This window comes from Myxine glutinosa, chromosome 1 (genome assembly GCF_964187855.1).
Source record: "Myxine glutinosa chromosome 1, kmMyxGlut1.1, whole genome shotgun sequence".
Taxonomy (NCBI): Eukaryota; Metazoa; Chordata; class Myxini; order Myxiniformes; family Myxinidae; genus Myxine; species Myxine glutinosa.
In genome coordinates this window covers 342,027,333-342,048,241 of record NC_136261.1, presented here as the reverse complement: position 1 = coordinate 342,048,241, position 20,909 = coordinate 342,027,333, and the positions used below count along the sequence as shown (strand labels likewise).

The 20,909-nt window shown below is 46.2% G+C and overlaps 1 protein-coding gene across 1 annotated transcript in view; it reads left to right on the top strand.

Annotated features, from left to right (window-relative positions):
* The window catches only part of FAF2 (Fas associated factor family member 2), a 60,570-nt gene that overhangs the window by 416 nt on the left and 39,245 nt on the right, over window positions 1-20,909 (top strand). Inside the window, exons 2-4 of the mRNA XM_068098184.2 lie at window positions 168-236; window positions 2,543-2,683; window positions 2,780-2,856. Of these exons, the coding sequence (XP_067954285.1) occupies window positions 168-236; window positions 2,543-2,683; window positions 2,780-2,856 (287 nt within the window). The remainder of the gene's footprint in view (window positions 1-167; window positions 237-2,542; window positions 2,684-2,779; window positions 2,857-20,909) is intronic.

Genomic DNA, 20,909 nt, shown 5'->3' with positions numbered 1-20,909 from the left:
CCAGGTGGAGATTGTGGTGGTGAAAACGTGTTTATTCGCGTTGTGATTCCGATCCCGCGCCTGATGTTTGTATGAAACCGCAGCGTCATGTCATGTTCGTTTTCGAATGGGACAAATGTACAGTTTGAGTTGCTAAACTTATCGGTTTCATCAACTGCTTCCTGCAGGATCTCACAGGTATCGAGTCAATGGACCAATGCAGACAAACGCTACAAAGACATCACTGGAACATCGAGGTACATACATTGAAATGCCTTTGGTGTACTTATACAAAGTTAACAAACACCGGTTTCTATCCTTTTGAAATGTTACTTGTGAAGTTTGTACTCTTGTTGTAAACGCCTTTGTAACGTGTCCTTGTGGTTCATTGAGTGGACAATTCCATGAAAAGTTTGGATCCGACGATCACACCTGGAAATCTCGTTTCGAGTGGATCGCAATTTCTATTTTCTTCCATAAACATTGAATGGCTTTCGTCCTCGGCTTCTTGCTCCACCTTTTCGTACCAGATTATAAGCATTTTTTGTGGATTATGTCCTTTGCTTCTTCCTCTGTCCTCTTTCCCTGTATGTTCGTGGGATTGAAATGCGACCTTTATTAATATTAGCCTCTCCACCCGCGCAGTTGGACACGGGGTTGTGTGTGTCTGTGTGCCTGTGTGCGTGTTTGTGCGCGTGTGTGTCTGCGTGTGTGTGTGTGTGTGTCTGTGTGCGTGTGTCTGTGCGTCTGTGCGTGTGTGTGTGTCTGTCTGTCTGCGTGTGTGTCTGCGTGTGTGTGTCTGTCTGCGTGTGTGTCTGCGTGTGTGTGTCTGTCTGTGTGCGTGTGTGTCTTTGTGCGTGTGTCTGTCTGTGTGCGTGTGTGTCTTTGTGCGTGTGTGTGTGTGTGTGTGTGTCTGTGCGTGTGTGTGTGTGTGTGTCTGTGTGTGTGTGTGTGTGTCTGCGCGTGCGTGCGTGTGTGTCTGTGCGTGCGTGTGTGTCTGTGCGTGCGTGTGTGTCTGTGCGTGTGTCTGTGCGTGCGTGTGTGTGCGTGTGCGCGTGTGTGTGTGTGTGCGTGTGTGTGACTGTGTTTCCAAGGCATAACCTTTTTTTTTATATAATAATAATAATAATTGGGTCAAAACAGCAAAGGGTAATGTCACAGTAAGTACAAATAGCCCATATTAGTCCGGCCACCGCTGGCGCTGCACAGCGCGAGACGGCCAGGTTTTTAAAATCACTTCCGTGTTTCTCTATTTATTTACCAATGAGCTTCAGTGTATCTGTTTAGGCCATAGCCTTTTTACCATTTGAGCTTTTGTCATAAATTTTTCACCTGCCCTTTCTTATAAGAATACGGATAACTATAATATTAACTAGAACGTCACTCAGTAGAGAGCATAACTCCGCTTGGTTGGCCATATCACTCAATGGTGAAAAATCACTTTAAAAATTCGACTCGCTGGTTCCGGATCCGCATCTTCACCAAAATTGAATCGATTCTTCCTTGTCTCACACACACAACCTGTCCAACAAGTTTCGTCCAAATCCATCCAAAACATTTTGAGATATCCTGCTATGTGTCGTTTTTGGCCCTATCTCTCAATGGCGAAGAATCACAAAAAAAATTAGAGTATCTGTATCCGAATCCGGATCTTCACCAATATCTAATAAATTCGTCCTTGTGACATACGCTACATCTCTGCCAAATTTCGTCCGAATCCATCCACAACTTTTTGAGATATTTTGTTCACAAACAGACAGGGGTGAAAACATAACCTCCATCCACCTTTGGTGGCGGAGGTAATAATTGTGTCAAAATATTAAACGACAAAGTCACAATAAGTACAGACAGCCCTTATTAGCCCGTCCTCCGCTGCACAGCACGAGATGTCTGGATTTTTTAATCACGTCTGTGTTTCTCTGTTTTCTCGGCTTACATATTCAGATATATGCTTTTTAGTTTACTGTTTGAGCTTTCGTCATCAAATTTTCAACAAACTGTTATGAGAATTTGTAGAACGTTATTACATTTTTCTGTATTATTTATATATATTATACATTATTTTACATTATTTACGTTATTACAAGCATTATTACAAATTTTTTTTTTTTTTTGCTGTCCTTTAGTTTGAGTACAAAACAGACTTGTACGGTCTTTACATTTTGGAATGCTTTCTAGTCTTTTGTTTTATCTTCTTCTTCAGTTCAACCTTATCTTGAAGACCATGCCTAAAATAATAAATTGGTATAGTTGTAACAATCACCATGTGTGTAAACATTTGTTATCCTTCGAGTTGAACTGGGTCTTTGCATCTTGTGCTTGTGCTTTCCATCTTGTGCATCTTTACATGTCTCTCTAGATTTATCAAAAAGTTTAATATTCGACCCCGGAATGAAACTAACTCCTGCCCCAACCCCTCCACCCTCTCCCCCCAAAATGCTTCCACCATATTGTGTAGCATGATTGGTATTGATAGTCAGTTGTTTTGGAGTTGGGGTTGGGGTAGAAGTGAAGGATTTCCGAAGAGCACAAACAGCGTCTACATTGGCTGCTGTCTTTCCAGGCAGCTGTGCAAGACCGATTGAACGAAGAAGAGGGAGTACCACGTGTATTTGACACACCGCTTGTTGCGGCTCACCTTCCAATTGTGAACCCGATGGACAACCGCATATATAGCTACATTGTCCCTAGACCCTCTCCTCGGGTAGGTGGTTGTGACCCTTCTTTGGAACCCCAGTGTGATAACACATCTCAGTGTCGATTTTGCTTCTAAGGTGCATTTTCTTCTCTTCTCATGAAGGGTTTTTTTGGGTGGAGTTACTACTTCTTGATGATTCCCTTCCGGTTCACTTACTACACAGTCATGGACATTTTAAGGTACGAGGTAGATAAAAGTGCGAGTGGTTAAAACTATAAACTTGTACGAGTAATTAACAAATTGCATCCTTTGCAGGATGAAGTCAATTTTCACTGTTTTGGCTGATGTTCCTGAGATTAATTATTTTATGTCAAAGTCTACAATCTACATATATTGGGGGACTGGCACCATCGACAGGTGCAAATAAGTGAGATTCCTACTGTCTCCTCCCCCCGCTCCCTCCCAAAAAACACCATCTTCCCTCCTCTCCTTGTCCTGTTCTGCATATACATTGCGACTGTCATTTAGCCATGAAAAACGTGAAACGGAAAACGTGAAAGATGAGGAAGTTGTTGTGGTAGGAGGAGACCTAAATGGACATGTGGGAAGGAGTATGGATGGTTTTGACGGAGTTCATGGGGGTTACGGATATGGTGTGAGAAATGGAGAAGGTGAAAGGATTTTGGAATTTGCTGATGGAGCTGATTTGTTGATTTGTAATACTCAGTTCCAGAAAGAGGATAATAAGCTTGTTACATACACGTCAGGTGGGTCGTCGACAACCGTTGACTACCTGATGGTGCGTAGGCGAGATAGGGGGCACCGCCGGGACACAAAGGTGATCCCGGGGGAGGAGGCTGTTTCACAGCACCACTTGGTTGTCTGCGACATAAGGGTGAAAGGTGCGAGGAGAGCTCGGCGGGTGAAGTACCAACCGAGAATGAAGGTGTGGAGGTTGAAAGATGACAGTAAGGGAGGCATTAAAAGAGAGGCTGAGTAGGGTCGAGGATGATGTGGTTGAGCTTGAAAGTGGTTGGATGTCAATGAAAGCTAGTCTGTTGGGAGCCGTTGGTGAGGTATGTGGATGGACAAAAGGACCACCGAGGCACTCGGAAACATGGTGGTGGGATGATGAAGTTGGAAAGAGGATTGACGAGAAGAGGAAGAAGTTCAAGGAGTGGCAGAAGGCGAAGGGTACGGGAGCAGAAACAGCAGAGCATGAAAGTTATAAGGCAGCCAGGAAGGCTGCAAAGAAAGAGGTAGCAAAGGCGCAGAAGGCATGTAGGAAAATGTTCAGAGAACGCGTGGATTCGGAAGAGGGTCAGAAAGCAGTATTCAGGATTGCAAAGCAGATAGCGAAAGAGGTGTGATGTGATGGGGGTGAGTTGCTTGAAGGATGAAGTGGGAAAAATCGTTGTCGACCCAGATGGAATTAAAGGAAGATGGAAAAGATATATGGAAATGCTGTTGAATACAGAGAATGAATGGGATGGCAACATAGAGAGTAACCCAGTTTTAGGACCGGCAGAGAAGATAACTGAGAAGGAAGTTGAGGAAGCGATAAAAGCAATAACCACCTTTAAAGGTGGTTGGATGCGATAAAGCGATAAAAGCGATGTTGAAGCTATAAAAGCAATGAAGGGTAGAAAAGCGGGAGGGCCGACAGGAGTTGTGGTAGATATGTTGAAGGCAGCAGGAAGTTGGGGTGTGAAGAGAATGACAGAGATCTGTAATCTGGCGGTGAAAGAAGGCCGCATTCCAGTGGATTGGGAACTGAGTACCCTCGTCCCTCTATACAAGGGGATAGGTGACCCTCTGGAGTGTGGCTCGTACCGAGCGATAAAGTTATTGGAGCATGGAATGAAGGTATTGGAAAGGGTGTTGGAGAGGAGGATAAGGAAGAAAGTGAAGATTGACGAAATGCAGTTTGGATTTATGCCAGGAAGAGGAACGATAGACTCGCTTTTCATTGTGAGGCAGTTGCAGGAGAAGTACATGGAGAAGAGGAAGAAGTTGTTTCTTGGGTTTGTTGATCTGGAGAAAGCATTCGATAGGGTTCCATGCAAAGTATTGACATGGGCATTGAGGAAGTTAGGAGTGGAGGAATGGTTGATCAGAGTAGTGATGGCAATGTACAAAAGAGCGTGCACAGCTGTAAGGACGAAGGACGGGAACAGTGGTGAGTTTGAGGTGAAGGTGGGAGTGCATCAGGGGTCGGTACTAAGTCCACTACTATTTGTAGCTGTGATGGAGGTGCTGGCTCAGAACGTAAAGGAGGGTTTAGCGTGGGAGTTGTTGTATGCAGATGATCTGGTGTTGATTGCGGAAAGTATGGATGGACTGAAGGAAAAGATGAACAAGTGGAAGGAATGTATGGAGACAAAAGGTCTGAAGGTGAATATCGGAAAGACGAAGGTGATGGCAAGTGGTAAAGCATGTGGTGAGGTGGAAAGAACTGGGAAGTGGCCCTGTGCTGTGTGTAGGAAGGGTGTCGGAGTGAACTCCATTCAATGTACAATGTGCGCTGAGTGGGTTCATCAAAAATGTAGTGGTCTGAGAGGGTCATTAACCAGTGTGGCAGCTACATTCAAATGTAAGGTCTGTACAGAGGGAGCTGCAGATGGAGGAAATGTTGAGTTGGATCTTGGAGACGGCGTGAAGCTGGAAGGTGTGAAAACATTTTGCTACCTCGGAGACATGCTGAATGGAGAAGGTGGATCAGACTCGGCAACGGTTGCTAGAGTGAGATGTGCATGGAAGAAGTTTCGGGAACTGAGTGGCGTGCTGATGAGGGGAGTGTCATTGAAGCTGAAGGGAAAGGTGTATGCTGCATGTGTGAGAAGTGTTATGATTTATGGGAGTGAGACATGGGTAATGAACGTAGAGCAGCAATGAAGGTTGGAAAGGGTGGAAATGCGAATGGTTCGACGGATGTGCGGAGTGTCGTTGAGAGAGAGGAAGACAAATGATGAATTGCGAAAGATGATGGGAATAGAGCCTGTGATTGATGCTGTGAAGAGGAACAGGTTGAGATGGTTTGGTCATGTGTTGAGGAAGGATGAAAGTGACTGGTTGAGAAGAGTGATGGAAATGAATGTAGAAGGAAGTAGAGGACGGGGAAGACCGAGAAAGACTTGGCTGAAGATGGTGGAAGAAGAAATGCGGGCAAGGGGGTTAACAAGGAGAGATGCAGGAAATAGGGCAAAATGGAGAAGATTGTCATGGGGACCGCAAGGCTAACCCCCGCTCTCGTCGGGAAAATGGCCTTTAAAATGCATGTTGTTTGTTGTATTTAGCCAATGCAATCCATGTGCTTCTTCAATATGAGCTGATGTCTTCAGTAATTGTTCCAAAAAAATTGTTTGTTGTGTCAACGTCCACAGCGTCCATCCCTGGTGTTGGCTTAGCGGTTAGGGTGCTGGCTTAGGATCCGAGGATCCTGGGTTCGAATCCCGGTCGATCGCTGAATTAATGCCGGGGGGTTGACTCAGCCTGTCATCCTTCCGAGGTCGGCAAATTGAGTACCAGCTTGCTGGGATGAATGATCCTGGTGTGTACCCCGGTTCAGAATAGGTACACCGTATCCCTGCGCATCGTAAGAGGCGACCAAGGGTTGGCGTCAGGAAGGGCATCCGGCCATAAAAACATTGCCTCAAACAGGTAACCATGATTGTCATGGGGCCCGCAAGGCTAACCCCCGCTCTAGCGGGGAAAATGGCCTTAAAAAAAAAAAAGACCATTCATTCATTGTCAACCAGTTTGCTTTTTATCTTGCCCAATGCAAGGCACAAACGTAGCATTTTTGCTTGCTTATTTCGTTTCCTTCTGGCTTGATTTTTTTTTTTTTGTCCTTTCGGCTTCATAAAATTTAAATATAACCTTTTACATTACTTCATTACCAGACACGGTGGTGCAATGGTTAGAGCGTCTGCTCCGACTCTGGGAGCTCTGCAGTTCAAATCCAGGCTGGGTCATACCAAAAACTTTTTTAAATGGTATGTGCTGCTTCCTTGTTTTATGATCAGCATTTAAAAGGATAAAGCACAGACAATCCCCATCGGTCACCAACTATGGGGAGGAGGAAATTACTCCTTAAGAAATGCCTCGCTGAGGGCAGCGAGATTGGTGCACCATTATTGTGCAGTTACTTGTATACAAAGTAGCCCAGGAAGTGCCAATACTTCTCCACAGCTTCGTGCCTGTGTTCATGTTCTCGTGTGTGTTTTGTGCATGTATTTGCACTCAGCTAGTCAGCTCCATTAGAGCCTTAGATCCTGCAAAAAAAAAGAAAAAAAAAAAAGAGTAAGGTACTGGACATCAAAAGTTACTTAATTTGGCCAGTACACTCGGTGGGCCAGTTCTCTCATTGGTTGTTCCCTCCAATTATGCGTGAGATACGTGATTGGGCATTTGGTATTTATATATTGACATATATTGTATATATATAGACCGGTGACCGGTGTGTACCCTGGTTTAGAATAGGTACACCGTATCCCTGCGTGTCGTAAGAGGCGACTAAAAGGGTTGGCTTCAGGAAGGGCATCCGGCCATAAAACATTGCCTCAAAAAGGGAACCATGACAATTACAACTACATATGGGCAGGGTACAGCCCAAAGTACCCCTTGGGGGACCTCACTCCCTCCAGTCAAAAATCAGGTGGGGAACCCGATCGAAGCAAGGGTGGAAATCACTCCATTTATGACGACGAAACGTCTGATGCCCCATGTGGAGATCGGTTTCTGAGGTTTGGGACATGGAATGTAGGGACAATGACAGGCAGATCAGGAGAAGTGGTGGAAGTATTGGTCAGAAGAAGAGTGGACATATGTTGTGTGCAGGAGACGAGATGGAAGGGAAGTGGTGTGAGAATGGTGAAGGGTAGGCAGGGGCAGAAATACAAGTTTGTGTGGCAAGGGTGCCCGGAAGGCGTGTATGGTGTTGGTGTCCTGTTTTCTGAGGAGTTTGTAGACAGTGTGGTGAGTGTGACTAGAGTGAGTGAAAGGTTGATGATGGTGAAAATGATGATTGGAAAGCTCTTGGTGAACGTCATCTCGGGATATGCTCCGCAGGTCGGTCGGAGCAATGAAGAGAAGGACAAGTTCTGGTGTGCAATAGAGAAGCTGATGGAAAACGTGAAAGATGAGGAAGTTGTTGTGGTAGGAGGAGGCCTAAATGGATATGTGGGAAGGAGTACAGACGGTTTTGAGGGAGTTCATCGGGGTTATGGATGTGGTGTGAGAAATGGAGAAGGTGAAAGGATTTTGGAGTTCGCTGATGTAGCTGGTTTGTTGATTTGTAATACTCGGTTCCAGGAGGATAATAAGCTTGTTAGATGCACGTCAGGTGGGTCGACGACAACCGTTGACTACTTGATGGTGCGTAGGCGAGATAGGGGGCACCTCCGGGGCACAAAGGTGATCCCGGGGGTTCACAGCACCACTTGGTTGTCTGCGACATAAGGGTGCAAGGTGTGAGAAGAGCTCGGCGGGTGAAGTACCAACCGAGAACGAAGGTGTGGAGGTTGAAAGAGGTGACGGTGAGGGAGGCATTGAAAGAGAGGCTGAGTATGGTAGAGGATGATGTGTTTGAGCTTGAAAGTGGTTGGAAGTCAATGAAAGATAGTCTGTTGGGATCCTTTGGTGAGGTATGTGGATGGACAAAAGGACCACCGAGGCACTCGGAAGCATGGTGGTGGGATGATGAAGTTGGAAAGAGGAGTGATGAGAAGAGGAAGAAGTTCAAGGAGTGGCAGAAGGTGAAAGGTACGGGGGCAGAAAAGACAGAGCATGAAAGTTATAAGGTAGCCAAGAAGGCTGCAAAGAAAGAGGTAGCCAAGGCGCAGGAGGCATGCAGGAAGATGTTCGGAGAACGCTTGGATTTGGAAGAGGGTCAGAGAGCGGTATTCAGGATTGCAAAGCAGATAGCAAAAGAGAGGTGCGATGTGATGGGGGTGAGTTGCTTGAAGGATGAAGTGGGACAAATCGTTGTGGACCCAGATGGAATTAGAGGAAGATGGAAGAGATATATGGAAATGCTGTTCAATGCAGAGAATGAATGGCATGGCAACATAGAGAGTAACTCAGTTTTAGGACCGGCAGAGAAGATAACTGAGAAGGAATTTGAGGAAGTGATAAAAGCAATGAAGAGTAGAAAAGCGGGAGGGCCGACGGGAATTGTGGGAGATATGTTGAAGGCAGCAGGATTTTGGGGTGTGAAGAGAATGACAGAGATCTGTAATCTGGTGGTGAAACAACAACAACAACAACATGCATTTTAAAAGGCCATTTTCCCTGCTAGAGCGGGGGTTAGCCTTGCGGTCCCCATGACGATCTTCTCCATTTTGCCCTATTTTCTGCATCTCTCCTTGTTATAACCCCCTTGCCCGCATTTCTTCTTCCACCATCTTTAGCCAAGTCTTTCTCGGTCTACCCCGTTCTCTACTTCCTTCTACATTCATTTCCATCACTCTTCTCAACCAGTCACTTTCATCCTTCCTCAACACATGACCAAACCATCTCAACCTGTTCCTCTTCACAGCATCAATCACAGGCTCTATTCCCATCATCTTTCGCAATTCATCATTTGTCTTCCTCTCTCAACGATGCTCCGCACATCCGTCGAACCATTCGCATTTCCAACCTTCGTTGCTGCTCTACGTTCATTACCCATGTCTCGCTCCCATAAATCATAACACTTCTCACACATGCAGCATACACCTTTCCCTTCAGCTTCAACGATACTCCCCTCATCATCAGCACGCCACTCAATTCCCGAAACTTCTTCCATGCACATCTCACTCGAGCAACCGTTGCCGAGTCTGATCCACCTTCTCCATTCAGCATGTCTCTGAGGTAGAAAAATGTTTTCACACCTTCCAGCTTCACGCCGTCTCCAAGATCCAACTCAACATTTCCTCCATCTGCAGCTCCCTCTGTGCACACCTTACATTATGAATGTAGCTGCCACACTGGTTAATGACCCTCTCAGACCACTACATTTTTGATGAACCCACTCAGCGCACATTGTACACTGAATGGAGTTCACTTCGACACCCTTCCTACACACAGCACAGGGCCACTTCCCAGTTCTTTCCACCACACCACATGCTTTACCACTTGCCATCACCTTCGTCTTTCCGATATTCACCTTCAGACCTTTTGTCTCCATACATTCATTCCACGTGTTCATCTTTTCCTTCAGTCCATCCATACTTTACGCAATCAACACCAGATCATCTGCATACAACAACTCCCACGGTAAACCCTCCTTTACGTTCTGAGCCAGCACCACCTGGTGAAAGAAGGCCGCATTCCAGTGGATTGGGAACTGAGTACCCTCGTCCCTCTATATAAGGGGAAAGGTGACCCTCTGGACTGTGGCTCGTATAGAGCGATAACGTTATTGGAGCATGGAATGAAGGTATTGGAAAGGGTGTTGGAGAGGAGGATAAGGAAGAAAGTGAAGATCGACAAAATGCAGTTTGGATTTATGCCAGGAAGAGGAACGACAAGACGCGCTTTTTATTGTAAGGCAGTTGGAGGAGAAGTACATGGAGAAGAGGAAAAAGTTGTTTCTTGGGTTTGTTGGTCTGGAGAAAGCATTCGATCGGGTTCCACGCGAAGTAGTGACGTGGGCATTGAGGAAGTTAGGAGTGGAGGAATGGTTGATCAGAGTAGTGAGGGCAATGTACGAGAGAGAGCGCACAGCTGTAAGGACAAAGGACGGGAACAGTGGTGAGTTTGAGGTGAAGGTGGGAGTGCATCAGGGGTCGGTACTAAGTCTACTACTATTTGTAGCTGTGATGGAGGTGCTGGCGCGGAATGTAAAGGAGGGTTTACCGTGGGAGTTGTTGTATGCAGATGATCTGGTGTTGATTGCGGAAAGTAAGGATGGACTGAAGGAGAAGATGAACAAGTGGAAGGAATGTATGGAGACAAAAGGACTGAAGGTGAATATCGGAAAAACGAAGGTGATGGCAAGTGGTAAAGCATGTGGTGAGGTGGAAAGAACTGGGAAGTGGCCATGTGCTGTGTGCAGGAAGGGTGTCGGAGTGAATTCCATTCAATGTGCGAAGAGTGGGTTCATCAAAAATGTAGTGGTCTGAGAGGGTCATTAACCAGTGTGGCAGCTACATTCAAGTGCAAGGTGTGCACAGAGGGAGCTGCAGATGGAGGAAATGTTGAGTTTGATCTTGTAGACGGCATGAAGCTGCAAGGTGTGAAAACGTTTTGCTACCTTGGAGACATGTTGAATGGAGAAGGTTAATCAGACTCGGCAGCGGTTGCTGGAGTGAGATGTGCATGGAAGATGTTTTGGGAACTGAGTGGCGTGCTGACGAGGAGGTGGCGAGCCGTTGAAGCTGAAGGGAAAGGTATATGCTGCATGTGTGAGAAGTGTTATGACTTATGGGAGCGAGACATGGGTAATGAACGTAGAGCAGCAACGAAGGCTGGAAAGGGTGGAAATCCGAATCGTTCGGTGGATGTGTGGAGTATCGTTGCGAGAGAGGAAGACAAATGATGAATTGCGAAATATGATGGGAGTAGAGCCTGTGATGGATGCTGTGAAGAGAAACAGGTTGAGATGGTTTGGTCATGTATTGAGGAAGGATGAAAGTGACTTTTTTTTTTTCTTTTTTTTTTGTGTACTGAATCGAGGCTCGTGAAATAGCTGACATTTACTTCACAAACAAATCAACCAGACAAACAAAATATACAAAAAGAGGGAGCGGAAGACAAGATGGGGAGAGAAGGGGAAGCACACAAACACTTGAGAGCACACAACATTTGAGAGCAGGAAAATGTGTGGGAGGGAGAGGGCTTGGGGGGAGGAGGTGAGGGAAGGGGGGGGGGGGGGGGTGGGAGAAGTATAAAACACAAGGACACCAAGGACTTCCAGGACAGAAGTTGGTATTTCAAAAAAGTGGAATTGGGGTGAAATTAGCGGGGGTAGAAAAGATCAAGGTTTCGGATGGGGGAAGAAAAGAGATGGTGGTGAACAGCTGTTTTAAAGACCTGGAGGGTGGAGTGGGATTGAAGAGAGTGAGGGAGTTTGTTTTAGAGGCGGGAGAAAGGAGGATGAAGGTGAGCAGAGAGTCTTGATTTTGGCTGGCTGAGAAGAATGATAGAAATGAATGCAGAAGGAAGTAGAGGACGGGGAAGACCGAGAAAGACTTGGCTAAAGGTGGTGGAAGAAGAAATGCGGGCAAGGGGGTTAACGAGGGGAGATGCAGAAAATAGGGCAAAATGTAGAAGATTGTCATGGGACCCACAAGGTTAACCCCCGCTCTGGCAGGGAAAATGGCCTTAAAATGCCTGTTGTTGTTGTATATTGACAGCTGTGGTACATTGCATTGGTGGGGCATGGTTCTTTCTTTGCTGTTGCTGTCTATTTGTCAATATGTATTGAAAACGATCCGTGGCTGATGTGGTGCATGTATCACTGGGGTTCCCATGCATGTGCTGCTTGGAAATGTCAGCAGCTGTGGAGGAACTCTCGTCGAGTTGAAATAGCAAAGGGATTACTTTGGGTTTGCATTCTTGGTTTTTCGATGCAGCTTCCTTGACTTGAAGGGCCACTTGTTGGAAGATCTGTGTGTACGTATATATAATGTGTATATATATATTTTGATGTACCATACTTGTTACAGAATGTCGATGGTGCTGATTCAGTTTCTTGGCCTAGGGTTGTACTGGTTGGTTTGTCATTGCCTTCCCAGCAGTAGTGTCGACAAGGACCAAAGGTTATTAGAACTAAAGTCGGTCGTCTAACAAGGAAAAATAACAGAAATCAGAGTGTACCTGTCAGCTGGTCAAACTGGACGGAGTAGTGACTTCTTTTGTATGCAGCACAAGGCTGCTGGTTGGTGTCATTGACTGAGAGCATGGGTGTGCCTCTGATGCAGTGCCCTCTGTAGGTTAAGGCAGGTATTTGGAATTTGTTCAGGGTACGGCGATAGCTCGCCTACTCTTCGTGAAAGACATCGTGGGATATTTAACGTTCAGCAACTAATGGTGGCAGACGGGATGCCCAGTTTAACATTTATCCGGGGGATGGCACCCATATTGATGAATCGCCCTGCCTGTGAAACACTGGGATGACAGTTTAGAGCTGGGTCGGGATTCATACCCAGGCTAGACAACTTAGAGGTGTGTGCCTATCTCTAGGCCATCCCGTCAGCCTCCGACAGGTTCTATTCAATCCTGCCTAGTCTCTGTCTCGTCAATCTTCCGCTGCGTATTGCGTGTTTTCCCCACATGAGTTTCTTAGTGAAGTTTAGTAATTAATCAAAGTAAGTTTAGTAATTAAGCCTCCGATCAATCGTGGGCATGTTGGGTATTTATTCAAATTAATTTGTTACTTCTGCCGCCGAAGGTAGATGCATTTATTTATTCACCTCTTTTTGTTTGTCTGTTTGTCTGTGAGCAGGATATCTCAGAAAGCTGTAGACAAATTCAGACGAAACTTGGTGGAAGTGTTAGGTGTGTGACAAGGAAGAATTTATTAGATTTTGGTGAAGATCCAGGTGTGATATTTTAAAGTTGTTCTTCACAATTGAGAGATGGTGCCAAAGAAATATGTGTCGCACGATATCTCACAAAGTTGTGGACGAATTTGGACGAAACCTGCTGGTGGAGTTGGGTAAGTGACAAGAACAAGCCGATTATATTTTGGTTACGGTCCGAATGCACATCCAGCCTATCAGTTGGATACAAAACGTAAACTGTTCAGCCTGGCTGAGGTATACGATCTTAGAGTGCCGTTCTATTTTTCAATTTGTTTCACCGCATGTGTGGTCGTGTTCTTCTCTTCTCTCCCCTGCTTTGTTAATACGTTCCCTTGTTAATGAGACCATGTTTTGTAGTCATTTTGCAACGGGAACTCAATAGCACATGTAGAATTTGTGATTATCCCGTTAACTGAAGTTTGGGTTTGCGCACTCGTCAGCGGATTCCGGACAAAGCTCCGCTTGGTTATTCTCGTTAGGCAGGCCTGCCCATGGTCGTGTGGTTTTAAATGCTGACTCACACCTAAATTATGGGCGGCTGCAGAGACCTTCCTGTACCCTACCCTGCCGACAGGTGCACCCGATGTTAGAAACTCACAGCCATGTATATATTTCAATATATATATATATATATATACAGTGCATTCAGAAAGTATTCAGACCCCTTCACTTTTTTCACATTTTGTTATGTTGCAGCCTTATGCTGAAATCATTTAAATTCATTTTTTCCCTCATCAATCTGCACTCAATACCCCATAATGACAAAGAGAAAACAGGATTTTAGAAAGTTTTGCAAATTTATTAAAAATAAAAAACTGAAATATCACATTTACATAAGTATCAGACCCTTTGCTATGACACTTGAAATTTAGCTCAGGTGCCTCCCATTTCTCTTGATCATCTTTGAGATGTTTTGAAACCATGATTGGACTCCACCTGTGGTAAATTCAATTGATTCGACATGATTTGGTAAGGCACACACCTGTCTATATAAGGTCTCACAGCTGACGATGCATATCAGAGCAAAAACCAAGCCATGAGGTCGAAGTAACTGCCTGCAGAGTTCAGAGACAGGATTGTGTCAAGGCACAGATTTGGGGACGCCTACAAAAAAAATTCTGCTGCATTGAAGTTTCCCAACAGCACAGTGGCCTCCATAATTCTTAAATGGAAGAAGTTTGGAACAACCAGGACTCTTCCTTGAGCTGGCTGCCTGGCCAAACTGAGCAATCGGGGGAGAAGGGCCTTGGCAATAGAGGTGACCAAGAACCCGATGGTCACTCTGGCTGAGCTCCAGAGATCCTGTGTGGAGATGGGAGAAACCTCCAGAAGGACAATCATCACTGCAACACTCCACCGATCTGCGCTTTATGGCAGAGTGGCCAGACGGAAGCCTCTCTTCAGTGAAAGACACATGAAAGCCCGCTTGCAGTTTTTTTTTTTTTTTTTTTTTTTTTTTTTTTTGTATACAAGATCGAGGCTCGTGAAAGAGCGAACATTAATCACACAGAAAGACAAACAGACACATAAAACAAATAACATCGGGAGCGGTAGACAAGATGGGGAGAGAGGGGGCAGGACACAAACACAACATTTGAGAGCAGGGACCGAGAGACATGGAGACATCGAGACATCTGTGGGAGGGAGAGGGCTTTGGGGGGGAGGCATGTGAAGGGGGTGGGGGGAGGCATGTGAAGGGGGGGGGGGGGTGGGAGAGGTATAAACATATGGACACTGCCAGGACTTCCAGGAAAGAAGTTGGAATTTCAAACAAGGTGGATCTGGGGTGAATTAGTGGGGGTAGAAAAGATCAAGGTTTTGGATGGGGGAAGATAAGAGATGGTGGTGAACAGCTGTTTAAAAGACCTGGAGGGAGGAGTGGGATTGAAGGGAGTGTGGGAGTTTGTTCCAGAGGCGGGAGAAAAGAGGAATGAAAGAGTGAAGGTGAGCAGAAAGCCGAGATTTCGGCAGTTTAACCATCAGAGGGTTGCTGGCAGATCTTGTGCGACCTGTAGGAATATTTGGGGGACAGACCACAGAGAGAGCTGGGGGAGCAAGGCCGGAGAGGAGTCGGTAGAAGACAGAAAGACCACCTACCTGCCTGCGGTGAGTGAGTGAAAGGCCCTCAGAGGTAGCTTCATCGCGGGAGATTCCAATGATTTTGAAAGCTTTGGATTCAACAGCGTGAAGCCGGGCCAGGTATGAGGCAGGAGCACCAGCCCATAGGGGAGAACAGTATTCCATTGAACTGCGGATGAAAGCCTTGTATGTGGTGAGGAGCTCAGGTGTGCCGAGGAAGGACTTCGCACGACGGAGGATGCCCAGTCGGCGACTGGCTTTGGAGGCCAGCTTGGAAATGTGGTTTTCCCAAGAAAGATCCTGGCAGATAGTGAGACCCAAAAGCTTGAGCGACAGAACTTCTTGGAGAGGATTGTTGAGAAAGTAGATGGGAGGGTTGTCCAGTCGATCTTTTCGGAGAGACATAGTAAGAGAGTGAGATTTGTCAGGATTGAAAGTAGTGCTGTTAGCTAGATTCAAAATCCCGTCTCGGAACCGTCTCGATAAATTTTCAATTTTCATAACGGGATCTCCGCTCGGCTCGGTTCCTGGCAAAGTAAAAAATAAAAAAAAATTTTTTAAAAATAAATAAATAAATAATAAGGCTTCAAAAATAATGGAATTTCATTACAATGTATAAACAACAATGAAAAAAATTCATTTCTGATGTTGAGTACTTAAATTCCGACTTAGCTTCCATTTACCGGGATGAAATAAAATACACCGCCTACATGCAGATGATCGGCCACCGATGGGACCGGGTTATCTCATTACAGTTTGTATTGTCGTGTAATTTCTTGCTCGGAATGTCAGAGAGAGGGAGAAAATGTTTCTGCCCAGGCATATTCGAGTCCCGGTTGGAGTTTCATTATCATTTTGTGAGTTGTGATCGCCAAGGGGCTCGCTCCCCCCCCCCCCCCCCGTTCCCCTCCCCTCCCCCGCCCGGCAATGCCGGGTACTTCTGCTAGTAAATTATAAAGCAGGCGGTGTAGTGATCACCCCCCCCCCACCCCCCCTCCTTATTTTGACTCTGTGACTAAAGTAAACGTAATCAACTTATCAGGCCTAAAGTGGAGATAAGATAACCAAAATACTTTCACATTCAAACCGTCACACCAAACCCCGAGGGATTCTTACAATTTATAGATTTAGCGTTGCAATTAAACATAAACGTTCATCAAAAACTCATTTCATAAAACTACATAATGTATTGTACTTGTATTAATACATTGTGTGTAGAATAATCCGTTATAAACGTGTTTTTAATCTAAATAAACATCGTCCCTCCATTCACGGGGCCTCGAGCGAGTCCCTCGATATTAATGTGCAAAAGACCATAGCAACCACATCCTGTAACTCGTCTCCAAGGACGGACACGTGACCGCAGCGGGGCGGGGCGAGGCGGAGTGATACAGCGGAAGGATTCGACGGTTTAAATAAAGTCGCGATGCGGGGGATTTTCATTGGGACCTTTATCCTGATTTCGTTACCTCCGCCACCAAAGGTAGATGGAGGTTATGTTTTGACTCCTGTCTGTTTGTCCGTTTGTTTGTGAACACAATATCTCAAAAAGTTGTGGACGGATTCGGACGAAATTTTGTGGAGATGCAGCGTGTGTGACAAGGACGACATGATTAGATGTTGGTGAAGATCCGGATTCGGAATTCGGATTCGTTTGCAGTGCATTGTTTGTTGACGAGGGGAAAATCCTGGAACAGTGAGTTTACTTTATCTATCATCGTTTGTCAGTTCAGCTGCACTTGCGAAAAATGATGCTTGTGCAGAAGCAGAGTAATGAAAGCAAGGCTCAATAAATGCCTCTATTATGGAAAATATCTGCAAGAAGTTGGAATTTTAACCGGGATTTTTTTACCGAGAAATTGCGTCAATCAATTTATCTCGGGACCGTCCCGAGACCGTCTCGAAAGCCGAAACCGCCGGGATTTCGTCCCGGTCTCGGCTCGGTTGACAGCCCTAATTGAAAGACATGTTCCACTTGTTTGACCAGTCTGTGATTTTGTCCAGGTCTTCAGAGAGTGAGGAGGCTGCAGACTGCCGATCTGAGGGAAGAGGAATGGAGCGGCAGAGAGTGGAGTCATCAGCAAAGAGATAGAGAGGATTTTCCAGAGAGTCGGAGAGATCATTGATAAAGACCAGAAAAAGCACAGGGCCCAGCACACTGCCTTGGGGAACTCCAGCCTGAACAGGAAGGGGAGATGAGAGAAATCCATTTAGGGCCACATGTTGACTACGACCAGAGAGGAAGTCCGCAAGCCATGCATGGAGATTTCCATGGATACCATAGGAGGAGAGTTTGGTGAGCAGAGCTGGGTGCCAGACCGTATCAAAGGCACGTGATATGTCAAGGGAGACAGCTCTGATTTCCTGTTTGGCATTGAGGACCTCCATCCATTGTTGAGACAGCAGAAGCAGCATGTCCAGAGTAGAGTGACCTGGTCTGAAACCAAATTGATGATCAGAGATCAAGCCATTGGAGAAGAGGAAAGATTTCATATCCGAAGCAATGATGGATTCCATGACTTTGCTGATAATTGGGAGCAGGCTGATTGGTCTGTAGTTGCAAGGATCTGTTTTTGCACCTTTTTTGTGTAAAGCGGTAATGTTAGCTGATTTCCAGGATGCTGGCAGATGACCTTGAGCAAACGATAGGGTGAAAAGAACAGAGAGAGGGTGAGATAGAGCGGCAGAGCAGGATTTTAGGACCCGTGGGCTGATGCCGTCTGGTCCAGTTGCAGAATCAGAGTCGAGGTTTGACAAAAACTCCTCCACCTTGTCAGGAGAGAAGGACACAGAGTTCAGGAGCAGTTGGGTTCGACTGGGAAAGGTGGGAACAGAGAGAGATGGGTTTGGGACTAAGGATTTTGAGGCAAACACAGAGTTGAGGCATTCGGCTTTGTCACGTGCAATGTCAACTGTGTGGCCATTTGAGGTAAGGGAGGGGATGGAGGGGGAACAAACACCAGAAACGGATTTGACCAGACGCCACCAGGATTTGGAGGAAGGAGACAGGTTTGAGAGTTCATTCTTGAGTGAGGAGAGATAGTGCTTCCTGGCACTCCTGAGGGTAGACACACACTTGTTCCGAGCTTGGTGGAAGGAACTGAGATTGCCTTCAGTTGGATTAGCCTTCCAAGAGGCAAAGGCAAGTTGTTTCAGGGCAACTGCCTCCCCACAAGATTCAGTGTACCATGGACGGGAGGAAGGGTAAGACAACTGAAGGCGAGATGGGATAAATCTGTGCATGAGAGAGATCAGTTTGCTTTGGAAGAATTCCCAGGAAGAATTGATGTCAGAGGCAGTGGAGATGGGAGACCAATCCAGACGATTGATGGCTGCTTGAAGACCGTCCCAGTCGGCCTGAGTGAAATGCCAGACTCGTCGACGCTGAGGAGGCTCTCTGAGAATGGCCAGAGAGATGTCCACTTTGACAAGCACATGATCAGAAGAACCGATTGGAGCAGAAGAAGAGCAGCAGACATTAGCAGGGAAGTTTGTCATAAACAAGTCTAGAAGAGAAGATACTCCATTGGCTGAGATCCGGGTCGGGAAATTGACAGATTGTGTCAATCCCAGTGAGTCACAGAAGTCCTTTGCTGAGGTGCCATGACTGGTGAGAGAGGAACCCACACCCAACCAGGTGGCATGCTGACAGTTGAAGTCACCACATATGAGGAAGAGAGAGTTGGGATGAGTGGATAGAAGTTGGTCCATGTTGTCAGACAGTGAAATGTAGATGGAGTCATCACTGTTTGGGGGATGGTACAGAACACATATGAACAAAAGGTGGGAGCGGAGAGGGAGCCGTAGCCAGAGGTACTCCTGGGGGTGAGGAGGAAAGAGGGCAGTGCAAGGAGAGTGAGGAAGAGAGTTTTTGATAAAGATAGACACCCCACCACCAGGCCGAGGCTCAGGTCTATCATACCGGAGGAGGGAGTAACCAGGAAGAGATATTAAGGAATCAGAGACATCTTGAGGGAGGAAAGTCTCTGTTAAGCAGATCAAGTCTGGATTGTCAGAAGCAACCTGTATGGAGAGATCAGTCAGGTTTGAGCGAAGGCCCCGGATGTTTGAGGTCCATACCGTTAATGAAGAGAGAGGGGGAGCATCAGGTACAGGACAGGGGAGGGGAGGAGTAGGGTAAGATGAAGGATGAGAGGGGGAGGTAGGGAGAGCAGTTGATAGTGTGTCAGATATTGCAGAAGAGTTCCAAGAAAGGGAAGGATGAGGAGGATGAAAGGTTTGATGGTGAAGGGATGAGGTACAGTGAGGGGTTGTTTGAGGGGGGGCAGAGGAAAGTAGAAGGTTTGGGGGGGTGGAGGTATGAGATAGAAGGGAGACGAAGTGGGGAGGAGGCAGCTTGGAGGAGGAGGAGGGGGGAGTAGGGAGAATTAGAGAGGAATGGTATGGGGGGGAGAATTGAATGGGAGGGGTTAGGGGGGAGTTTTGAAGGGGAGGAGTGAGGGGGGAGTTTAGGAGGGGAGGCGCAAGGGGGGAGTTTTGGAGGGAAGGGGCAAGGGGGAAGTTTAGAAGTGGAGGGACAAGGGGGGAGTTTAGAAGTGTAGGGGCAAGGGGGGGGGATTTGGAGGGGAGGGGCAAGGGGGGAGTTTAGGAGGGGAAGGTCAAGGGGGGAGTTCAGGAGTGGAGGGGCAAGGGGGGGGGGTTTGGAGGGGAGGGGCAAGGGGGGAGTTTAGGAGGGGAAGGGCAAGGGGGGAGTTCAGGAGTGGAGGGGCAAGGGGGGAGTTTAGGAGTGTAGGTGCAAGGGGGGGGGATTTGGATGGGAGGTGCAAGGGGGGGGATTTGGATGGGAGGGGCAAGAGGGGAGTTTAGAAAGTGGATGATTAATGAAAGACGAACATTGATAACAAATTGGGTTTGTTGTGATTTTCAAGTTAGCAATCCGATTCAGAACGATGGAGGAGGGATGGAATGAATGTGAATTTAGACCATGTAGTGAGGGAGACGTATAAGATATTGAATTTCTTTTTTTTGAAGTGGAATGCGTTGGAGAGGAAATTGAGAAAAGCCTTTTAAATAGGAAGAAAAACAGCGTGTTGTAATATACCACTGAAATAAACACAGAAGGGGAAAGGTTAAACATATTTAAATAATATTTAAACAGAACTGTGAACAATCTTCTATGCACAAAATACCAACGGGGGGAGAGCCGAGAGGGACCACCACGAGTCACGTGAACATGGCAAATGGTGGATGGCAAAGAGATAATGGGGGCGGGGCGAACAGCACACCTGGACAGAAAATACAGGATGAGACAACAGTACACGTGGAGAAAGGAAAATAAATGTTTGTTTTTTTTTTTTTTTTTTTGGGGGGGGGGGGGGGGTGGGTGGGGATTTAGAACGTTAGACAGAGTATTATGTTCGGGGTAGAAGGGAAAAAACTAAGAGCCAAGCAAAACACGCTTAAGTTAACAAAACACCGACGGGGGTACAACTACAAGGCCACACACGAGGAGCAGAACACGATTAATTAATTACGAGTTACAGGAAATTCAAACCAAAACTAACTATAATCAAACAATAACGCATGGACGATAAAATAACGAGTTGAAATTTGACAATCTATCTGGGGAAATGGGGGAGAAACACGTGGTCAAAGAACGAACGAACAAATAAGAATGAATAAACGAATGAGCACAGAGAAGGTAATGTCTTATTTTTTTTGTTTTTTTGAGTTGAGATTTACAT